Source organism: Macaca nemestrina, chromosome 14 (assembly GCF_043159975.1).
Source record: "Macaca nemestrina isolate mMacNem1 chromosome 14, mMacNem.hap1, whole genome shotgun sequence".
NCBI lineage: Eukaryota > Metazoa > Chordata > Mammalia > Primates > Cercopithecidae > Macaca > Macaca nemestrina.
The window spans coordinates 20,720,153-20,740,439 of NC_092138.1; the positions used below are offsets into that span (position 1 = coordinate 20,720,153).

Here is a 20,287-nt window from a genome sequence, read left to right on the forward strand (position 1 = left end):
GCTTCAAGCGATCCTCCAGTCTCAACCCTCACAACACTCGCCTCCCTGCACTGGGATCACAAGCACAAGCCACTGCACCCAGCTGACATTACTCAAATTTTGTTAGTCATATTTGTCTAATCTAAAATAATGTTATGAAATGCATTAAATTTTAATTTGAATCTAATCCTCCTACTGGGATCGAGGTGGAAGAAAAAAATTTTTTTAATCTAACACTCCTACAGTATAATCTTAAACTAAAACCAATTATTATATATGATAAACAAAAGCAACACTTTCTTCAGCAGTAGTTTCCTTTATTTTCTAAAATTATCCTAGCATATAATGAATCCTTCTAGATATTAACCTAGGCAACAGAATTCTGAAGCCAATATTTGAAGTTAATGATAAAGTCAGAGTCTAGATTTCTTGACCTACATGGTTAAAAAAGGAAAAAACGTTGATGCTAAATTTTTAAAAAACATACCTAATTTTTTTATGACATCTCCTTTGTCTTCAGTCTCTGTAGTGGACACTGGGGCTGATTTTTCCTCTGATTGCGGAAGGATATTATGAAGATAATTTATTGTATTCAGAAGTGCTTCAGTGTGTAAATGAATATCCAAAGAGGAAAAATTTACCTAAAGAACAAAGCTGATTTTAGTGATAGGTCAATAAATATTTGCTTGCCAGCTGTCTACAAGGCACTACGCTTTGTGGCATAAAGGATACAATTTATAATATTTTCTTATCTTTAAGGATCTTACAATTCCAGTTAGAAAATAATTTCCATAAGAAATAGAAATACAGTATATAATTAAAAAATAAATTATCTACTCATACCTTAATCAATTGTAAAACATTGTTATAGGTACTTTTCAAGTTGGGTACATTCTTTTCAGCCTATCCAAAGAGAAAACAAATCTGTTAGAACATGGTAGGAAGACATACAAATACAATTACATTATAGTCCTAATACACATTTATATAATTTTCCAGCTGTTCATATACATATATATATATATACATATACACACACATATAATTACCTAAATAAGCAACTGCTTCACCAGAACAAAAGAAAATGTAAGTATGGGACTCTTTGGCACATAACAAGTATTCAATAAACGTTACGTACTATCATTCTTATTATCAAGAGAGGAAATGTTGGATATTATCAAGTGTGGAGAATAATCATTCGGTCATCAACAACTCTGTACGGTTCTTCCTAATTCTTCCTGTATTTAAAAACAAAATTTGTGACAGAATTGTCCACCAAGTATCCAAATACTCTGTGTTTTCTTTTTCTTTTTAAAAAATTTAATATTTTTGATTGACAAATCATAATTATATACACTTATAGAGTACAATGTGATGTTCTGACATATGTACACAATGTTAAATGATTAAATTAAGCTAACTAACATATCTATCACCTCACTTTCCTATCTTTTTTTGTGGTGAGACATTTGAAATTCACTTTCTTGGTCGTTTTGAAATAAACAACACATTATTATTGACTACAGTCCCCCGCTGTATAACAGATCTCAAAAATTATTCCTCCTGTCTATCTGGAACTTTGTACCATTTGATTGACAACTCTCTATTCCCTCTCCTTCCCTCCCGCCCATCCCTGCTACCCTCTGGTAACCATCACTCTGCTCTCTACTTCTATGAGTTCAGTTTTATTAGATTCCACACATAAAGAAGATCATGAGGTATTTGTCTTTCTGTGCTTGGCTTATTTTGCTTAGCATAATGTCCTCCACATTCATCTATGTTGACACAAATGACAGGATTCCCCCCCTCTTAAAGGCCGAATAGTGTTCTGTTTTGTGTATATATCATATTTTCTTCATCCATTTTCTTTAGGTCTAGAACATTGTTATATAAAAGCTATATAATGCAAATACTACAACAAAAATCCTAAAATATCTAGTCAATAATGGATAGCACAAGTGGTTTTAAAAGTGATTAAATGCTTTCTGCATTATTATTATAAAGTAATTATTAAAATAGTCTGACACATATAAAAAGAAGTCAGCAGAAACATAGAAAAATTAGAAATATACCATAGTACATAGAAAAGCTTAACAGATGATAAAATGAATATCATAAAACAATAAAAAAGGAATGGAGTTATTGACCCTAGGAATATCAGGTAACTTCACAAAACAGTGGAAAATAATGGGAAAGCATCATCTTGTATCACATATAACAATATACTCTATCAAGACTAAAAAGTGTGTTTCTTTCTCAGTACCCCTGTTGAGAGAAAAAAAAATCAAACTCCAGGTCATTTCTACTTAGAATATAATCTTCTTATTTTGCTATATGAAGTATTTATAAATCACAGCTATTTAATACAAGATGACAAAATCAAAAAAACCTTAGTATTAGGAGTTACAGAGATTATGTTAGAGTGAATGTTAGACAAACTGAATAATACCAAACTTACAAAACGTGATTATAACATTTCAGCTGCATACTTACCATATTAAGCAGATATAAATGAAACTGCTTACCTTTACATATTCCAGCGTTAACAGGTCTTCCATTGTGTTATCCAGCGTTGTAACCAAATAAACTGGTTTCCTGTTTTCATCTAAAAATAATTTTTTAAAAATTATCTTTTCATAGGAAAGGTAACGAAAATAAATTCAAGCAATCTTATTAATTATGTAATTGCAAAAGAAGGCTTTCCTGTATGAGTTCTGGACCTTGGATTCTACCTTACTCAAGTCAAATAAATTCTTTGTTCTTTAAACTCTAAAAATGTAATTTCTCCTCACAATTCCCTTACCTCCTCATGTGCCACAACACTGAAGTCTCATACCCTTCTAAACCTAGATAGGAGGTAAGGTAAGAAAAATAGGAATCAATTAAAGAGAAACCAGAATGGTTTTTAGGAAGAATGAAAGGGCAGGAAGAGATATCTGGCCCTGGATCATTGAAATAACTAAAAAGGAAATCATCAGAGTCCTTGAAAACCCAGCTGTTCAGAAGACAGAACAGGAATGAGATGAAACAAAGTTTTCTGTATATTAGTTTAGATTAAAATAAACCCTATTACCATGTAATCAGTCTTTATTAGTTATACTGATATGGACAGGAGACAGGGAAATACTGGGTAGAAAAGGGCAGTTTCCCAGCAAAGGCCCCACCCTCAAGCCTAAAGACCGGAGGCCCTAAGTGAGAACAAGCATTTCTGTTTTTGCCCCTGAGAAGTTGCCTTTTGGCCCACCATACCCACCATCCTGTGCCCATATAAGCCCAAGGCCTTAGTGGGCACAGATACACGCATCTGAGCATTGAGAAGAGCAGAGGAACAGAGTGGTGGATAGTGGCAGAGAGTGGCGGGGTAGCATGGCAGAGAAAGAGAGAAGAGGAAGGACATCTGGATGCCGAGGGGAGTTCAGCCAGGGGCAGTCAGAGAAGAGTCCATCTGCTGGACGGCCCAACCTTAGTGGGAAGACCACCTTCCCACTCCATCCCCCACTTCCAGCTCCTCATCCATCTTGCTGAGAGCCACCTCCACCATTCAATAAAACCTTGCACTCATCCTTCCAGCCCACATGTCATCCGATTCTTCTGGTACACTGGGCAAGAATTCAGGCCATCACACTGGCCCCCTGCCCTTGTGATAAGGAAGACAGTCTATTGAACTGATTAACAAAAGCCATCTGCAGATGGCAAAGTTGAAAGAGCATACTGTTAACACAGCCCCTTGGGCTTTAGGAGTTGTAGACATCTACCCCTAGATGCTGCCCTGGGGCCGGAGCCCAAAAGCACTCCCCACAGCCTCTGCACCTGCACATGTGCATGCTCCCCCTAGAGATGTGCACACCCCTGTGGCACGTCCTGCGAGGGGGATTAAAGGAACTCTCCCATTTTAATATTACTGTTTCTGCTCAAAATGTGCTATACTAAGAAAACCACTGTAGAAGAGAATTTCTAAAAAGCCTTTAAAACTGTCATCACCAAATGACTTATGGTTGCTAGAAAATTAGTATCTAAAGACTGGAAGAAAGGACTACAAACTAATCATACAATTCCTGAGGAAAAAAATGCCACAAATTGCACAGAGTCCTCCAAACCCAATGCTTAGCACATAAATCTGTTTTCTACTGCAAGAGCTAGCCACACTTGAAGCCTTAAAAAAGTTCCCACTTTGTTTACACATTTATTCATTCATTGAACAAGCATTTACTGATCATTTACTTTGTGCAAGAAACTGCTATTCACTCCCTCTGAGAAAACAGAAACAAAAATATTACAGAAATAAGCACAATAATAACTGTATACTCTTTTTTCTGTTTGCAAGGGTTTTTTAATCCTTTGTTCTTGGGAAAACAAACATAAGAATAAACATAAAAATTAGTAACTGCTATAAAGTTCCTGGGTTATTAGGGAACACTGTCACATTGGTTTACTCTTCTTTCCAATTACTAGAGCAAACTGTTTCTTGATGATTTAGCAATCATGTTCCTTGGTATTTACCCAATGAAACTGAAAATTTATGTCTACACAAAAACTTGCATTCAAATGTTCACAGCAGCTTTATTAACAATTGGCAAACCTTGGAAGCAACCAAGATATCCTTCAGCACATGAATGGATAAATAAACTGTGGTACATCCAGACAAGAGAATATCATTCATTGCTAAAAGAGAAATGGGCTACCCAGTTATGCAAAGACATGGAGGTAACTTCAGTATGTATTACTAAGTGAAATAAGTCAATCTGAAAAGGATATATATGATTCCAATTATGTAACATGCTGGAAAAACTATGGAGACACTAAAAGGATCAGCAGTTGCCAGGGGTTACAGTGGGAGGGAGGGACAAATAGGTGGAGCACAGAGTATTTCTAGGGCAGGGAAACTACTCCACATGAGAAGGTAATGGTAGATGCATGTCATTATACATGTCCAAACAGAAAGTATAACAGCAACAGTGAACTTTAAATTGTGGACTCCTGGTAATAATGATGTGTCAGTGTAGGTTTATCATTTGTAACAAATGTACCACTCTGGTGGAGGATGTTGATAATGAAAAAGCCTATGCAGGTAGGGGTACGAGTATATGGAAAACTTCTGTACCTTCTGCTCAATTGTCCCATGAATCTAAAACTGCTCTAAAAAATAAAGTCTATTTAAAAAATTTTAATTCCACCTCTGCTCATACGTAATATTACTATGCTACAAAGGAGTTCAATGAAATGAAACTGGTGTCCTAATAATTCCCTCTACTGTTCACAAATATCTTTCAAGAAAAAATCCAAAAAATAGAAATGAAGAAATATAAATACAATCCTCCTAATTACCTAACATAGGAAACAGAACACTTCCTTAGGGATCATATATCCATTATGATTCTGGAACACAAAAGGTTTGCAGTAAACAGAACACTGCCCTCTGCCCCCAACAAAGATACCTACACTCTAATCCCCCGGAATCTGAGAATATGTTAACTCATACGGCAAAAGGGACTTGGAAGACGTGATTAAGGTTAAGGTTTAAGGTATATTATCCTGGATTATTGAGGTGTGTCCAATCTAATCACTGGAGTTTGAGGAGTGGAAGCAAAAGGCAGAAGACGAGGTTAGAGATATGGCAACATGAGGAGTATCCGATGCCTTGTAGTGGTTAGCTGCTACATGCAAAAAGCAACAGATGCCTAAGGGCAGCCATCTGCTAACAGGCAACAAGAAAACATAGACTTAAAGCATGTGTAAATGAATTTTGCCAACACCTGACTGAACAATGAAATGGACCCTCCTCTAGTGCCTCCTAAAAGGAAATCCTACTGACACCTTGAGTTTTGCCCAGTGAGACGTGTGTCAGACTTCTGCCATACAGAACTTTAAGATAATAAATTTGTGTTGTTTTTAAGCACACTAAGTTTGTGGTAAATTGTTAGAGCAACAATAGGAAACTAATTCAGTGTTCCAATAATCAGTTAAGTAGATTTCAAATTCAACCATTACCATCTGATTTTCCATAATGAATAAAATTATCTTCATTTTATCTCCGGTGTACCCACCAGATTACCAACTATAAAAGTTAAAGATTAACTAAAAAAGGAATGGTTCTCTGAGAATATTTTGGCAACTGTACTGATTCGGAGCCTAAAGAATTGAAAACTCTCTAGCAGGTAGTCAAACAATGAAATCAATTTATTTATTTTAAAAAATAAAGATTCTCACCCAAGTATTCTGGGCATTTTAAGCAGAACTCTTTCAAAAAGGCATTTGCTTTCAAATCGTATGTTCTAATCTCAATTTCTGTGCCCAATCCTAAAACATGAATTTCTACCACAGATAGTTCACAATCTCCAACAAGGTGATAAAACTCGATCAAAACCTGGAGAAGAAAGAAAAAAGAAACTACCAGTACATAAAACAAAAACATGTTTAGTGCATAGTGGTTACATGTGAATATATGAGGTATACATACAATTGATATATTATTATCTAAAATTTAGGAGAGATTTTATACTCACACAGACATACAATACACACACAACATAAATAACTGTTTTCACAAAAACATGTATTGAATACCCACAATATATCATTTAAACCCCTCGCTCTTGATTAAGGAAGTTAATCTTATAAAAAAAAAAAAAAGGAGTGAAGAAGAATCACACAGCCAAGTCTGGATTTAGTTTAATTAGGGTGAAAAAGATAGTGGGATGAAAAAGATAGTGCTTATTAACAATGAGACTGTATCATAATCTGTAAATAGTAGAAACAGCAAACAAATTAAGCCATGTCAATTTCACCATAGTACCTACCTTTGGTACTTCAAATCGTATTTTAAACGTAGTCATATTTACTGAACAATCCTGCTTTTGTAACTTTCTGGTTCGAATACTTTTAACTCCAGTTGGGAACTGAAGAGGTTCGTCCAAGGGACTACATGGTGCATCAAAAAATTCCTCCTCTGAATCTAAATTTCACAGAACATTATTTAAGTCAATAATTAAAATGATCAATTTAACAGTATTTCAATATTTTTCTGAAATAAATAGGAACACAAAAACACTAAGGCTCTCTTTTAAATATAAAATATAAACATCAGAACAAAAATAAATTGAAAATAATATAGACATTACTGTACTTTTTTATTGTCAATTTTAAACAAAGGGATACTGTACTTTTAAATAACATTCTTGGCGACTAAGCAGCATGGAACATTATAAGATGTAATCTTTAGCCTAAGAAGCCCATCTTTTGAAATCATTAGTCTATTTTAAAATCGCTTAAATTTTACAGGAAATGTCAATGCCAATGATATACACACCATGAATACTCAAAGTAATGTGTTAATATGCTCACTCTACCTGGATAGTGTAACACAACTTAGGTATAAACTCTGCAATGTTAGCAGCAGAGTTTGAATGAAGTAAACTGAGATCAAGCACTGCTTTGTATACGTATATACATACAAATATAGTATATGTATATACATGTTGATGTACATACACACATATATTGATATTAAAAAGGACTAAAAAGCATTAGATAACTTAGTAAAACCAATAAAACAAGGTTTAAATGAAACAATCAGAAGTATATCCCTAATAAACTAAGATTGAAATTAAAGTAGATGATCTCACAAACAACTTCTCTCCGGTGACTATAAATAAATAAATAAATAAATAAATAAATAAATAAATAAATTGTTCTCTAAGAAACCAAGAATCGGCCAGGCATGGTGGCTCATGCCTGTAATCCCAGCTCTTAGGGAGGCTGAGGTGGGCGGATCATGAGGTCAGGAGATCGAGACCATCCTGGCTAATACGGTGAAAACCCGTCTCTACCAAAAATACAAAAAATTAGTCAGGCGAGGTGGTGGGCACCCGTAGTCCCAGCTACTCGGGAGGCTGAGGTAGGAGTATGGCGTGAACCCAGGAGACGGAGCTTGCAGTGAGTCAAGACAGTGCCACTGCACTCCAGCCTGGGCAACAGAGCAAGACTCCGTCTCAAAAAAAAGAAAGAAACCAAGAATCGACATGGCAATTTCTGTTATTTAACATTTATCAATTTTTAAAGTCTTAAAAATACAGACATACACCTTTTCTTTCTAATATGGTCATTAAAAAGCAGGTATTTGGCATCAGAATAGTTACAAGTTTTTATATGTAAATGTAGGTAATTATTAAGATGATTCTCCTTTAATAATATTTTTAAAAATGTTTTAAATATACTATAGCAAAATTTTCCAAATAACTAAAAAACACATTAGAAATTAGGACATCTATGAAGTTTTGTGGCATTTTTTAACTCACAGCCAAATAAAGATAATTAACTTATTAGTGGTCCCTGTCACTTTTTTTTTTTTTTTTGATTCCGACTCTCGCTCTGTCGCCAGGCTGGAGGGCAGCAGCACGATCTCTGCTCACCGCAACCTCCGCCTCCTGGGTTCAAGCGATTCTGCTGCTTCAGCTTCCCGAGTCGCTGGGACTACAGGTGTGCGTCACCACGCCAGCTAATTTTTGTACTTTTAGTAGAGACGGGGTTTCACCATGTTGGCTAGAATCGTCTCAATCTCTTGACCTTGTGATCCACCGGCCTTGGCCTACCAAAGTGCTGGGATTACAGGCATGAGCCACTGTGCCCGGCTGGTCCTTGTCATTTTGAGTTCAACTTTATACCAAAAAAATCCCATTGCAAAAACAACTTTAAGGAATTGTGCTATTTTAAGTAAATTTTAGTTAAAATTTCCTGAAAATATACAAATATTTGCTATTGCCTGAAATTTCTTATATGACTATTGAAGACCAAAATATGCCACTCAAAAACATGACTTTTTGGCATAAGGATTATTATACTGAGTCAATTATTTTGAGAAACAGCAGACAGGAAAAGCTCTGAAGACAGATCCTAAGTTTCCCTTTTGTAAGAGAAATTAACATTAATAAGAGAAATCTACCCTGTAAAGTTATCTTCCTTTCTGTTCCAGGGAAGATGACTCTTACTCACAAGACATTCTTATCAAAAGAGAAAATACTGACAAATCTGCGTAAGAAACTTTACCCTTGTGCACCATACGTTTTCTGGTCGCCTTCCCATATACCTTGCCTCCCCAGCAACCCCTATCCCTGAAGCTCAAAACCTCTTTTCCTTTGTTTAAGCCCAAACTGATATATAAACCCAAATTTTAATCACCACCTTGAGTTACTCATCCCTGAGTTTCTCGCATGTACCCGTGAAATACGAATGCCAGTAAATCTGCTTGTTTTCTCATGTTAATCTGTCTTTCCTTCCTAGAACCTCAACCAATAACCTAGATTTTAAAAGGAAAAGGTATTTCCCTTCCTCTATGTGGTCCTTTGAGAAAAATATGCCTCAAAACAGAAATTTTAATAAAGTAAGAAAAATATCCTTAAGCAGTTTCATTTTACCATCTTCAGAAACAGACGGAAGTTCCAAGAGAGGAATTATTTTCTGTGAAATCTGTGATGTTCCCAAAGAAGTAGATGTTTGAATCTAAAAGAAAAGTAATTCACTGTTGATTAGCACAAAAATGTTTATTCACCGCTTATTCCAAAGATGTTTATTCACCGCTTATTCCAAAGATGTTTATTCAAAGTTCTACAACAGTTTTGACAAAAAGCTATCCAATTTGAATTAACTGAGAACATATCAGGTCTAAATTAGAAAAATACATTATAAAACACAGATTTTAAAGAAGTAGTTTTACAATTTTAAGGCTAAATAAAAATTGTAGAACTGTTGTAATAATGTCCTTGATGAAGGCTTTGAGTAGAAAGAGATCTTATATTTTAACTCAACGTAATATTAAATCAGGACATCTGTGAGGAACACACAAGTCACAATACGTAAAGCCCCTAGAATTGGGGAATTTAGTTTTATTTTTAATCTCAGAAAGGTATTTCAGGAAATTTACTTTTTTACAGTTTGGGGAAATAGAGCATATATAAAAACAAATCTTACAGTTTAAAAAATTATAATAAAAAACCCATCTGAATTTTCCAACCCAGCCAAGCAATAAAACATTACCATATCCTGACCTAGAAGCACCTTCTTATGTGTTCCTCCTGGATCTCGTTCCTCCTGGATCTCATTCCTCCTTGTCACGCTCCCTACCTCTCATCATGATCTTGCTTTTATTTAGTTGTTTGTACTACAGCACCTATGAATGATTATCTAAATAATACATCACTTACTCCTGCCTCTTTCCAAACTGTAGCATATATGACATACATTTTCCCGTGACTTCCTTCTTTTACAAAACAATGTTTAAATTTTAGCCACACTCATAGTTTACTGAACTTTACTGTGACACTGCATTGCACTGATGAATAAACCACTACTTATTTGTCCACTATACTGTTGGTGAGCATCTGTGTTGCTTACAGAGTTTTGCTTTTGCTTGTATGCTTCTCATATATTCTAGATACAAGACTGGACTTGTAAAAATATTTTAGCAAATATTTTTCCCAAGTGGATGGTTAGATGGTTTGCCTTTTCACCTTTTTTTAACAAGTCTTTCAAAGAGCAGAAAAATTTAATTTTTATGAAGTCCAATTTATTTTTTTTCCTCCTGATATAGGTGCTTGTGGCTAAAACTTCACCAAAGAGTAAAATTATATATGTTCACCTTATTGAGCACTATCAAACCATTTTCATAAGTGGTGATAAGACATTACACTAACACCAGCAGCACAGTTTCAGTATCTCCATGTCCTCACAATGCTTAGGGTGTTCAAAGATTTTAAATTATATCAGTCTCACTGGCCATGTCATCCTAGTTTTAATTATAATTTCACAAATGCATAATGGTTACATATCATATCAAACACAAACAGCTTCCTTGGTTATTTGTATTTCCCCTTCTGTGAAATTCTGCTCATTTTGGAAAGCAGCAGCAGCATTTTTTTTTTTTTTGAAGTACATTATAATCTACTGCACAAAGTACATAAACTCTAAAGTCCTCAATACATTTTCAGAAAGTAAACACACTCAACCGACCAACTACCCAGGTCCAGTACGAAACATTACAAGCAACTCATAAGCCTCCCTTAAGCTCCTTGCAATCATTAGGCATCCCCCCAAAAGTAACAACTATGTTACCTTAATTTCAACTTTTAATGTTTTGAAATTTTTGTATCTTACATTTATTAGTGAAACTGGGCTATTATTTTCCTCTTCTGTAATGTAGTTGTTAGGTTTTAGAATACAAGTTTTGTTAAGCTCTTAAAGGAATTTGCAAGTAATCCTGCATTCTATTCCCTAAAATACCCTGGAGTCTTGAGGGAAGCTCCCCCCATTCTCAATCACTGCCCATCACTGTTACATGTACAAGTATTTTTTTTCCTGAGTAGTATTCTACTGTATGAATATACTATTTTTTCTTATCCATTCACTTCTGGATAGACAATTGGGTTTTATGCAACTGTTTACTATTATGAATAACCCTACTATGAGTATTCTAGTTCAAGTCTTTTGATGGGCATATGACTTCATTTCTCTTGGGTAAAAACCTAGGAGTAGAATTCCCAAGTTATATGGTACGTATATACTTAACCTTATTTTTTAAATCTACCAAACTATTACAAAGGGTTATGCTATTTTCAAGTTTCACAAGTAACGTGTGAGACTTTTAAATCCTTGTCATGGCAATACCTTGACATGGTATTATCTTTCTTCTTACTTTTAGCCATTCTAACCATTGTGCAGTAGTATTTCTATGTGGCTTTGATTTGCATTTTTCTGGTGAGTAACAAAGTCGAACATCTTTTCATGTTATCTGTTTAGTCATTTATTATTGAGCTGTTAGTCTTCTCATATATTCTAGATACAAGACTGGACTTGTAAAAATATTTTTGCAAATATTTTTCCCAAGCGGATGGTTAGATGGTTTGCCTTTTCACCTTTTTTTACAATGTCTTTCAAAGAGCAGAAAAATTTAATGTTCATAAAGTCCAAATTTTTTTTTTTCTCCTGTTATATTTGCACTTTTTATATCCTAAGATCTCTTTACCTACCGCAAGGATTCAAACATATTCTCCAACATTTTTTGTTCCAGAAACTATACTTGTGGACTTTATACTTAGGTCTATGTTTCATTTCAAGTTAAATTCCGCATATGATATAAGATAAGGGTTGAAATTAATTTACTTTCCACATGGAAATCCGGTTGTTTCAGCACCATATGTTGAAAAGTTGATCCTTCCCCCACTTAGCTAGGCTGGCATCTTTGCAATAAATCAAATACATATTAACCATATATTGTACAATTATTATTATTATTTTTTTGAGACAGATTCTCCTTCTGTCACCCAGGCTGGAGTGTAGTGGCACAATCTCGGCTCACTGCAACCTCCACCTCCCAGGTTCAAGTGATTCTCGTGCACAGCCTTCTGAGTAGCTGGGACTATAGGTGTGCACCACCACGCTAATTTTTATATTTTTAGTAGAGACGAGATTTCATCATGTTGGCCAGGCTGGTCTTGAACTCCTGGCCTCAAGTGATTTGACCAGCTGCAAGGAGAAAGAAGACTGTGCCTTCAACATTTTACTTAAAAATCTCCACAGCTAAATATCCAAGTTCATCACTAGAACATAATTTAACCAAGATCTTTGCCACTTTATAACAAGGACCACATTCCCTTCAATGTCAAATAACACGTTCCTCATTTCCACTTGAGGTCTCACCAGAAACAGCTTGAACGTCCATATTTTATATCAACAATTTATTCAGCGATAGAATCTAGGTTTTTTTCTAACATATACCTCAAAATTCTTCCAGTCTCCACACATTACCCAGTTCTAAAACCACTTCCACATTTCTAAGTGCTTGTTAAGCAACAACTCACTGCTTGGTACCAAAATCTATATGAGATAGGTAGAGCTGCCATAACAAAATACCACAGACTGGGTAACTTACACAACAGAAACCTATGTTCTCAGTTCTGGAGGCTACCTCTATCATTAGCTTACAGATGACCTCCTTTCTGTGTCCTCACATGGGCTTTCCTCAGTGTGCATGCATCTCTGGTGTCTCTTTGTGAGATCAAATTTCCTTTTCTTATAAAGACACCAGTCAAACCACTCTAGTGGTCTCATTTTAACTTAATCACTGCTGTAAAGAATCTATCTGTAAATACAGTCACAATGTGAAATAGCAGAGTTAGGGTTCAGTATATAAATTTTGAGGGATACAATTCAGCCCATACACTACGTACAAATTTAACAACATATATTAAACGAACAGAAGCTACAAATCACCAATTTTTAAAAACTTAAAAAGACCTAAGCAAATGGAAAGATACACCATGTTAATGAATTGAAAGACTCAATACTGCTAAAATGTTAATTCTCCCAAATTCAAGACACAATTTCTATCCAAATCTCAGCAGGAATTTTTGTGGAAATTGATAAGTTGATTCTAAGAGGCAAAAGAATCAGTCGAAAACATTTTGGAAATACAAAAAGTTGGAGGACTAACCTTTCTGGATTTCAACACATTAAGCTATAGTATAATTAAGACAGTACGATATCAACAAAAGGACAGAAACAGATGGAAATGGTAGACACAGAAATCACTGGAAAAGAACAGTCTGAAATAGACTTACACAGTCTATTTATAGTCTGTGTCATATATAGTCAACTCAACAGTAAAAGAATGGTCTTTTTAACAAATAAAACGGAAATAACTATAAATGCAGATGTAAAACTAGAAAGAGGATCCCATCACATGCACCACATAGAAAAATTAAATGGATGCGAGACCTAAGTATAAAACCTAACTCTAAGAAATTTCCAGAATAAAGACATAGGGAAAAATCTTCTTGACCTTAAATTAGGCAAAAATTGCAGGGATGTGATACAAAAAGTTCAATATCTGGAGAAAATATTGCTAAATTCAATAGTATTAAAATTAAGCTTTTGCTCTCCAAAAAACAGTTAAAGAAACAAAAAAACTCACCAACAGACTAGGAAAAGAATATTGCAAAACACTAAAGTGAACACTAAAGTGTTCAGGAGTAATGGGACATTAACTTACTTTTTTTTTGAGACAGAGTCTCGCTCTGTCGCCCAGGTTCGAGTGCAGTTACTCAATCTCGGCTCACTGCAACCTCTGCCTCCAGAGTTCAAGTGATTCTCCTGTCTCAGCCTCCTGAGCAGTTGGGATTACAGGCGCCCACCACCATGCCTGGCTAATTTTTGTATTTTTAGTAGAGACGGGATTCCACCATGTTGGCCAGCCTGGTCTCGATCTCCTGACCTCAAATGATCTGCCTGCCTCTGGCTCCCTAAGTGCTGGGATTACAGATGTGAGCCACCACACCCAGCTAGTAAGGTACTCTCTAACAGACTGAGGATAAAACTTGTTTACACTGGTGGCTGGCAAGATGGCTGAATATGAACAGCTCCAACCTGCAGCTCCAGGCAACATCAATACAGAAGGCTGGTGATTTCTGCATTTCAAACTGAGGTACCCAGCTCATCTCATTGGGACTGGTTAGACAGTGGATGCAACCAACGGAGGGTGAGCTGAAGCAGAGTGGGGCTTTGCCTCATCCAGGGAGTGCAAGGGGTCAGGAACTCCCTCCCACAGCCAAGGGAAGCCCTGAGGGACTGTGTCATGAGGAATGGTGCACTCTAGCCCAGATACTACACTTTTCCCATGTTCTTTGCAACCCACAGACCAAGAGATTCCCTCAGGTGCCTACACCAACAGGGCCCAGGGTTTCAAGCACATTTGGGCAAACACCAAGATAGCTGAAGGAGCTTGTTTTCATACCCCAGTGGCACCTGGAATGCCAGCGAGACAACCATTCACTCCCTTGGGAAGGAGGCTAAAGCCAGTCTTGCTCAGAGGATCCCACTCCCATGGAGCCCAGCAAGCCAAGATCCACTGGCTTGAAATTCTCACTGCCAGCACAGCAGTCTGAAGTCAACCTGGGATGCTCGAGCTTGGTGGGGGACGGGGCATCCCCACTGCCAAGGCTTGAATAGACGGCTTTTCTCTCACAGTGTAAAAAAAGCCATCTGGAAGTTCAAATTGGGCGGAGCCCACCACAGCTCAGCAAAGCCCCTGTAGACAGACTGCCTCTCTAGACTCCTCCTCTTTGGACAGGGCATCTCTTAAAGAAAGGTAGCAGCCCCAGTCAGGGGCTTATAGATAAAGCTCCCATCTCCCTGGGACAGAGCACCTGGAGGAAGGGGCAGCTGTGGGTGCAGCTTCTGCAGACTTAAACATTCCTGCTTGCCAGCTCTGAAGAGAGCAGCGGATCTCCCAGCACAGGGCTTGAGCTCTGCTAAGAGACAGACTGCCTTCTCAAGTGGGTCCCTGACCCCCATGCCTCCTGACTGGGAGACACCTCCCAGCAGGGGTCGACAGACACCTCACACAGGACAGCTCTGGCTGGCATCTGGCGGGTGCCCCTCTGGGGCAAAGCTTCTGGAGGAAGGAACAGGCAGCAATCTTCGCTGTTCTGCAGCCTCCAGTGGTGACACGCAGGGAAAGAGGGTCTGGAGTGGACCTCCAGCAAACTCCAGCAGACCTGCAGCAAAGTGGCCTGACTGTTAGAAGGAAAGCTAACAAACAGAAAGGAACAGCATGAACATCAACAAAAAGGACATCCACACAGAAACGCCATCCAAAGGTCACCAACATCAAAGACTCAAGGCAGATAAATCCACAAAGATTAGGGAAAAACCAGCACAGAAAGATTGAAAATTCCAAAAACCAGAATGCTTCTTCTCCTCCAAAGGATCACAACTCCTTCCAGCAAGGGAACAAAACTGCACAGGGAATGAGTTTGCAGAATTGACAGAAATAGGCTTCAGAAGGTGGGTAATAACAAACTCCTCTGAGCTAAAGGAGCATGTTCTAATCCAGTGCAAGGAACCTAAGAACCTTGAAAAAAGGTTAGAGGAATTGCTAACTAGAATAACCAGTTTAGAGAAGAACATAAATGACCTGATAGAGTGGAAAAACACAGCATGAGAACTTTGTGAAGCATATACAAATATCAACAGCCAAATCGATCAAGCGGAAGAAAGGATATCAGAGACTGAAGATCAACTTAATGAAATAAAGCATGAAGACAAGATTAGAGAAAAAAGAATGAAAATGAACAAAGCCTCCAAGAAATATGGGACTATGTGCAAAGACCAAACCTACATTTGATTGGTATACCTGAAAGTGGTGGGGAGAATGGAACCAAGTTGGAAAACATTCTTCAGGATATTATCCAGGAGAACTTCCCCAACCTAGCAAGACAGGCCAATATTCAAATTCAGGAAATACAGAGAACACCACTAAGATACTCCTCAAGAAGAGTAACCCCAAGACACACAATTGTCAGATTCACCAAGGTTGAAATGAAGGAAAAAATGTTAAGGGCAGCCACAGAGAAAGATTGGTTTACCTAAAAAGGGAAGCCCATCAGACTAACAGTGGATCTCTCTGCAGAAACCCTACAAGCCAGAAGACAGTGGGGGCCAGTATTCAACATTCTTAAAGAATAAAGCAAGTTCTTAGAGACCTACAAAGAGTCTTAGACTCCCACACAATAATAGCAGGAGACTTTAACACCCCACTGTTAATATAAGACAGATCAACATGACAGAAAACTAACAAGGATATTCAGAACTTGAACTCAGCTCTGGACCAAGCGGACCTAATAGACATCTACAGAACTCTCCACCCCAAATCAACAGAATATACATTCTTCTCAGCACCACTTCGCACTTATTCTAAAATTAACCACGTAATTGCAGGTAAAACAAGCCTCAGCAAATGCAAAAGAATGGCAATTATAACAGTCCCTCAGGCCACACTGCAATCAAATTAGAACTCAGGATTAAGAAATTCACTCAAAACCACACAACTACATGGAAACTGAACAACCTGCTCCTGAATGACTACTGGGTAAATACTGAAATTAGGGCAGAAATAAGTAAGTTCTTTGAAACAATGAGAACAAAGACACAACATACCAGAATCTCTGGGACACAGCTAAAGCAGTGTTTAGATGAAAATTTATAGCACTAAATGCCCACAGGAGAAAGCGGGAAAGACCTAAAATTGACACCCTAACATCACAATTAAAGAACAAGAGAAGCAAGAACAAATTCAAAAGCTAGCAGAAGACAAGAAATAACTAAGACTGGAGCAGAACTGAAGGAGACAAGAGACATGAAAAACCCTTCAAAAATATCAATGAATCCAGGAGCTGGTTTTTTAAAAAGATTAACAAAATACATAGACCACTAGCCAGACTAATAAAGAAGAAAAGAGAGAAGAATCAAACAGACACAACTAAAAAATGCTAAAGGGGATCTCACCACTGATTCCATGATTCCACAGAACTACGAACTACTATCAGAGAATACTATAAACACCTCTAGACAAATAAACTAGAAAAATCTAGAAGAAATGGATAAATTCCTGGACACATACACTCGCTCAAGACTAAACCAGGAAGAAGTCGAATCCCTGAATAGACCAATAACAAGTTCCAAAATTGACGCAGTAATTAATAGCCTACCAATTAAAAAAAGCCCATGAGCAGAAAGATTCACAGCAAATTCTACCAGAGGCACAAAGAGAAGCTGGTACCATTCCTTCTGAAACTACTCCAAACAATGGAAAAAGTGGGAGGGATTCCTCCCTAACTTATTTCATGAGGCCAGCCTCATCCTGCTACCAAAACCTGGCAGAGACACACACAAAAAAGAAAATTTCAGGCTAATATCCCTGATGAACATCAATGTGAAAATCCTCAATAAAATACTGGCAAACAAAATCCAGCAGCACATCAAAAAGCTTAATCAACCACAATTAAGGTTGGCTTCATCCCTGAGATGCAAGGCTGGTTCAACATACGCAAATAAATAAACGTAATCCATCACATAAACTGAACCAATGACAAAAACCACACGATTACCTCAATAGATTCAGAAAAAGCCTTTGATAAAATTCAACACCCCTTCAAGCTAAAAATTCTCAATAAACTAGGTATTCAAGGAATGTATCTCAAAATACTAAGAGCTATTTATGACAAAGCAACAGACAATATCATACTGAATGGGCAAAACCTGGAAGCATTCCCTCTGAAAACTGGTACAAGACAAGACTGCCCTCTCTCACCACACCTATTCAACATAGTATTAGAAGTTTTGGCCAGGGAAATCAGGCAAGAGAAAGAAAGGGTATTGAAAAAGGAAGAAAGGAAATCGAATCGTCTCTGTTTGCAGATGACATGACTGTATATTTAGAAAACCCCAATGCCTCAGCCCAAAATTTCCTTAAGCTGATAAGCAACTTCAGCAAAGTCTCACGATACAAAATCAATGTGCAAAAATCACAAGCATTTCTATACACCAATAACAGACAAACAGAGAGCCAAATAATCAGTGAACTCCCATTCACAATTGCTACAAAGAGAATAAAATACCTAGGAATTCAACTTACAAGGGATGTGAAGGACCTCTTCAAGGAGAACTACAAACCACTGCTCAAGGAAATAAGAGACAACACAAACAAATGGAAAAACATTCCATGCTCATGAATAGGAAGAATCAATATTGTGAAAACGGCCATACTGCCCCAAGTAATTTATAGATTCAATGCTATCCCCATCAAATTATCATTGACTTTCTTCGCAGAATTTGAAAAAACTACTTTAAATTTCATATGGAACCAAAAAAGAGCCCATATAGCCAAGACAATCCTAAGCAAAGGAACAAAGCTGGAGGCATCACACTACCTAACTTCAAACCATACTACAAGGCTACAGTAACCAAAACAGCATGGCACTGGTACCAAAACAGAGATATAGACCAATGGAACAGAACGGGGGCCTCAGAAATAACCCCACACATCTACAACCATCCGATCTTTGACAAACCTGACAAAAACAAGCAATGGGGGAAGGATTCCCTATTTAATAAATGGTGCTGGGACAATTGGCTAGCCATATGCAGAAAACTGAAACTGGACCACCTCCTTAGACCTTATACAAAAATTAATTCAAGATGGATTAAAGACGTAAATGTAAGACCTAAAACCATAAAAACTCTAGAAGGAAACCTAGACAATACCATTCAGGACACAGGAATAGGCAAAGACTTCATGACTAAAACACCAAAAGCAATGGCAACAAAAGCCAAAATTGATAAATGGGATCTAATTAAACTAAAGAGCTTCTGCATAGCGAAAGGAACTATCATCAGAGTGAACAGGCAACCTACAGAATGGGAGAAAATTTTTGCAATCTATCCATCTGACAAAGGGCTAATATCTAGAATCTACAAAGAACCGAAAGAAAATTTACAAGTAAGAAACCAACAACCCCATCAAAAACTGGGTGAAAGATACGAACAGACACTTCTCAAAAGAAGATATTTATGCGGCCAACAAACATATGAAAAAAAGGTCATCATCACTGGTCATTAGAGAAATGCAAATCAAAACAGCAATGAGATACCATCTCATGCCAGTTAGAATGTCGGTCATTAAAAAGTCGGGGAACAACAGATGCTGGAGAGGATGTGGCAAAACAGTAATGCTTTTACACTGTTGGTGGGAGTGTAAATTAGTTCAACCATTGTGGAAGACAGTATGGTGATTCCTCAAGGATCTAGAACCAGAAATACCATTTGACACAGCAATCCCATTACTGGGTATATACCCAAAGGATTATAAATCATTCTACTATAAAGACACATGCACATGTATGTTTAATGCAGCACTGTTCACAACAGCAAAGACTTGGAACCAACCCAAATGCCCATCAATAACAGACTGGATTAAGAAAATGTGACACATATACAACATGGAATACTATGCAACCATAAAAAAGGATGAATTCATGTCCTTTGCAGGGACATGGATGAAGCTGGAAACCATCATTCTCAGCAAAGTAACACAGGAACAGAAAACCAAACACTGCAAGTTCTCACTCATAAGTGGGAGTTGAACAATGAGAACACATGAAAACAGGGAAGGGAATATCACACACCGGGGCCTGTTGAGCGGTGGGGGGCTAGGGGAGAGATAGCATTAGGAGAAATACCTAACGTAGATGCTGGGTTGATGGGTGCAGTAAACCACTATGGCACATGTATACCTATGTAACAAACCTGCATGTTATGCACATGTATACCATAACTTAAAGTATAATTTAAAAAAAAAGTTATTAACACTATTTTTGGAATGTTCCAAGTTTGAAACCACTTCAAAAGAAAAGCATTTAAACATGAGTAAAGAACTCTCTGTACCCCCCAAAAATGGAGAGAAATGTGAATATATTTTTTTCTT

General features: G+C 37.1%; 1 protein-coding gene across 4 annotated transcripts in view; it reads right to left on the minus strand.

Annotated features, from left to right (window-relative positions):
- Positions 1–20,287, minus strand: part of LOC105498962 (vacuolar protein sorting 13 homolog A) — a 246,971-nt gene that overhangs the window by 132,771 nt on the left and 93,913 nt on the right. For all 4 annotated transcript variants that reach the window (XR_011612428.1, XM_071077637.1, XM_071077638.1 and 1 more), the window contains exons 24-29: positions 9,390–9,474; positions 6,777–6,931; positions 6,187–6,343; positions 2,505–2,584; positions 823–882; positions 467–620 (exon numbers count right to left, since the gene is read on the minus strand). Coding sequence is in view for 3 of the 4 variants with exons in the window: in XM_071077637.1 (XP_070933738.1) it covers positions 467–620; positions 823–882; positions 2,505–2,584; positions 6,187–6,343; positions 6,777–6,931; positions 9,390–9,474 (691 nt within the window). In the remaining variant the exon portion in view is untranslated. The remainder of the gene's footprint in view (positions 1–466; positions 621–822; positions 883–2,504; positions 2,585–6,186; positions 6,344–6,776; positions 6,932–9,389; positions 9,475–20,287) is intronic.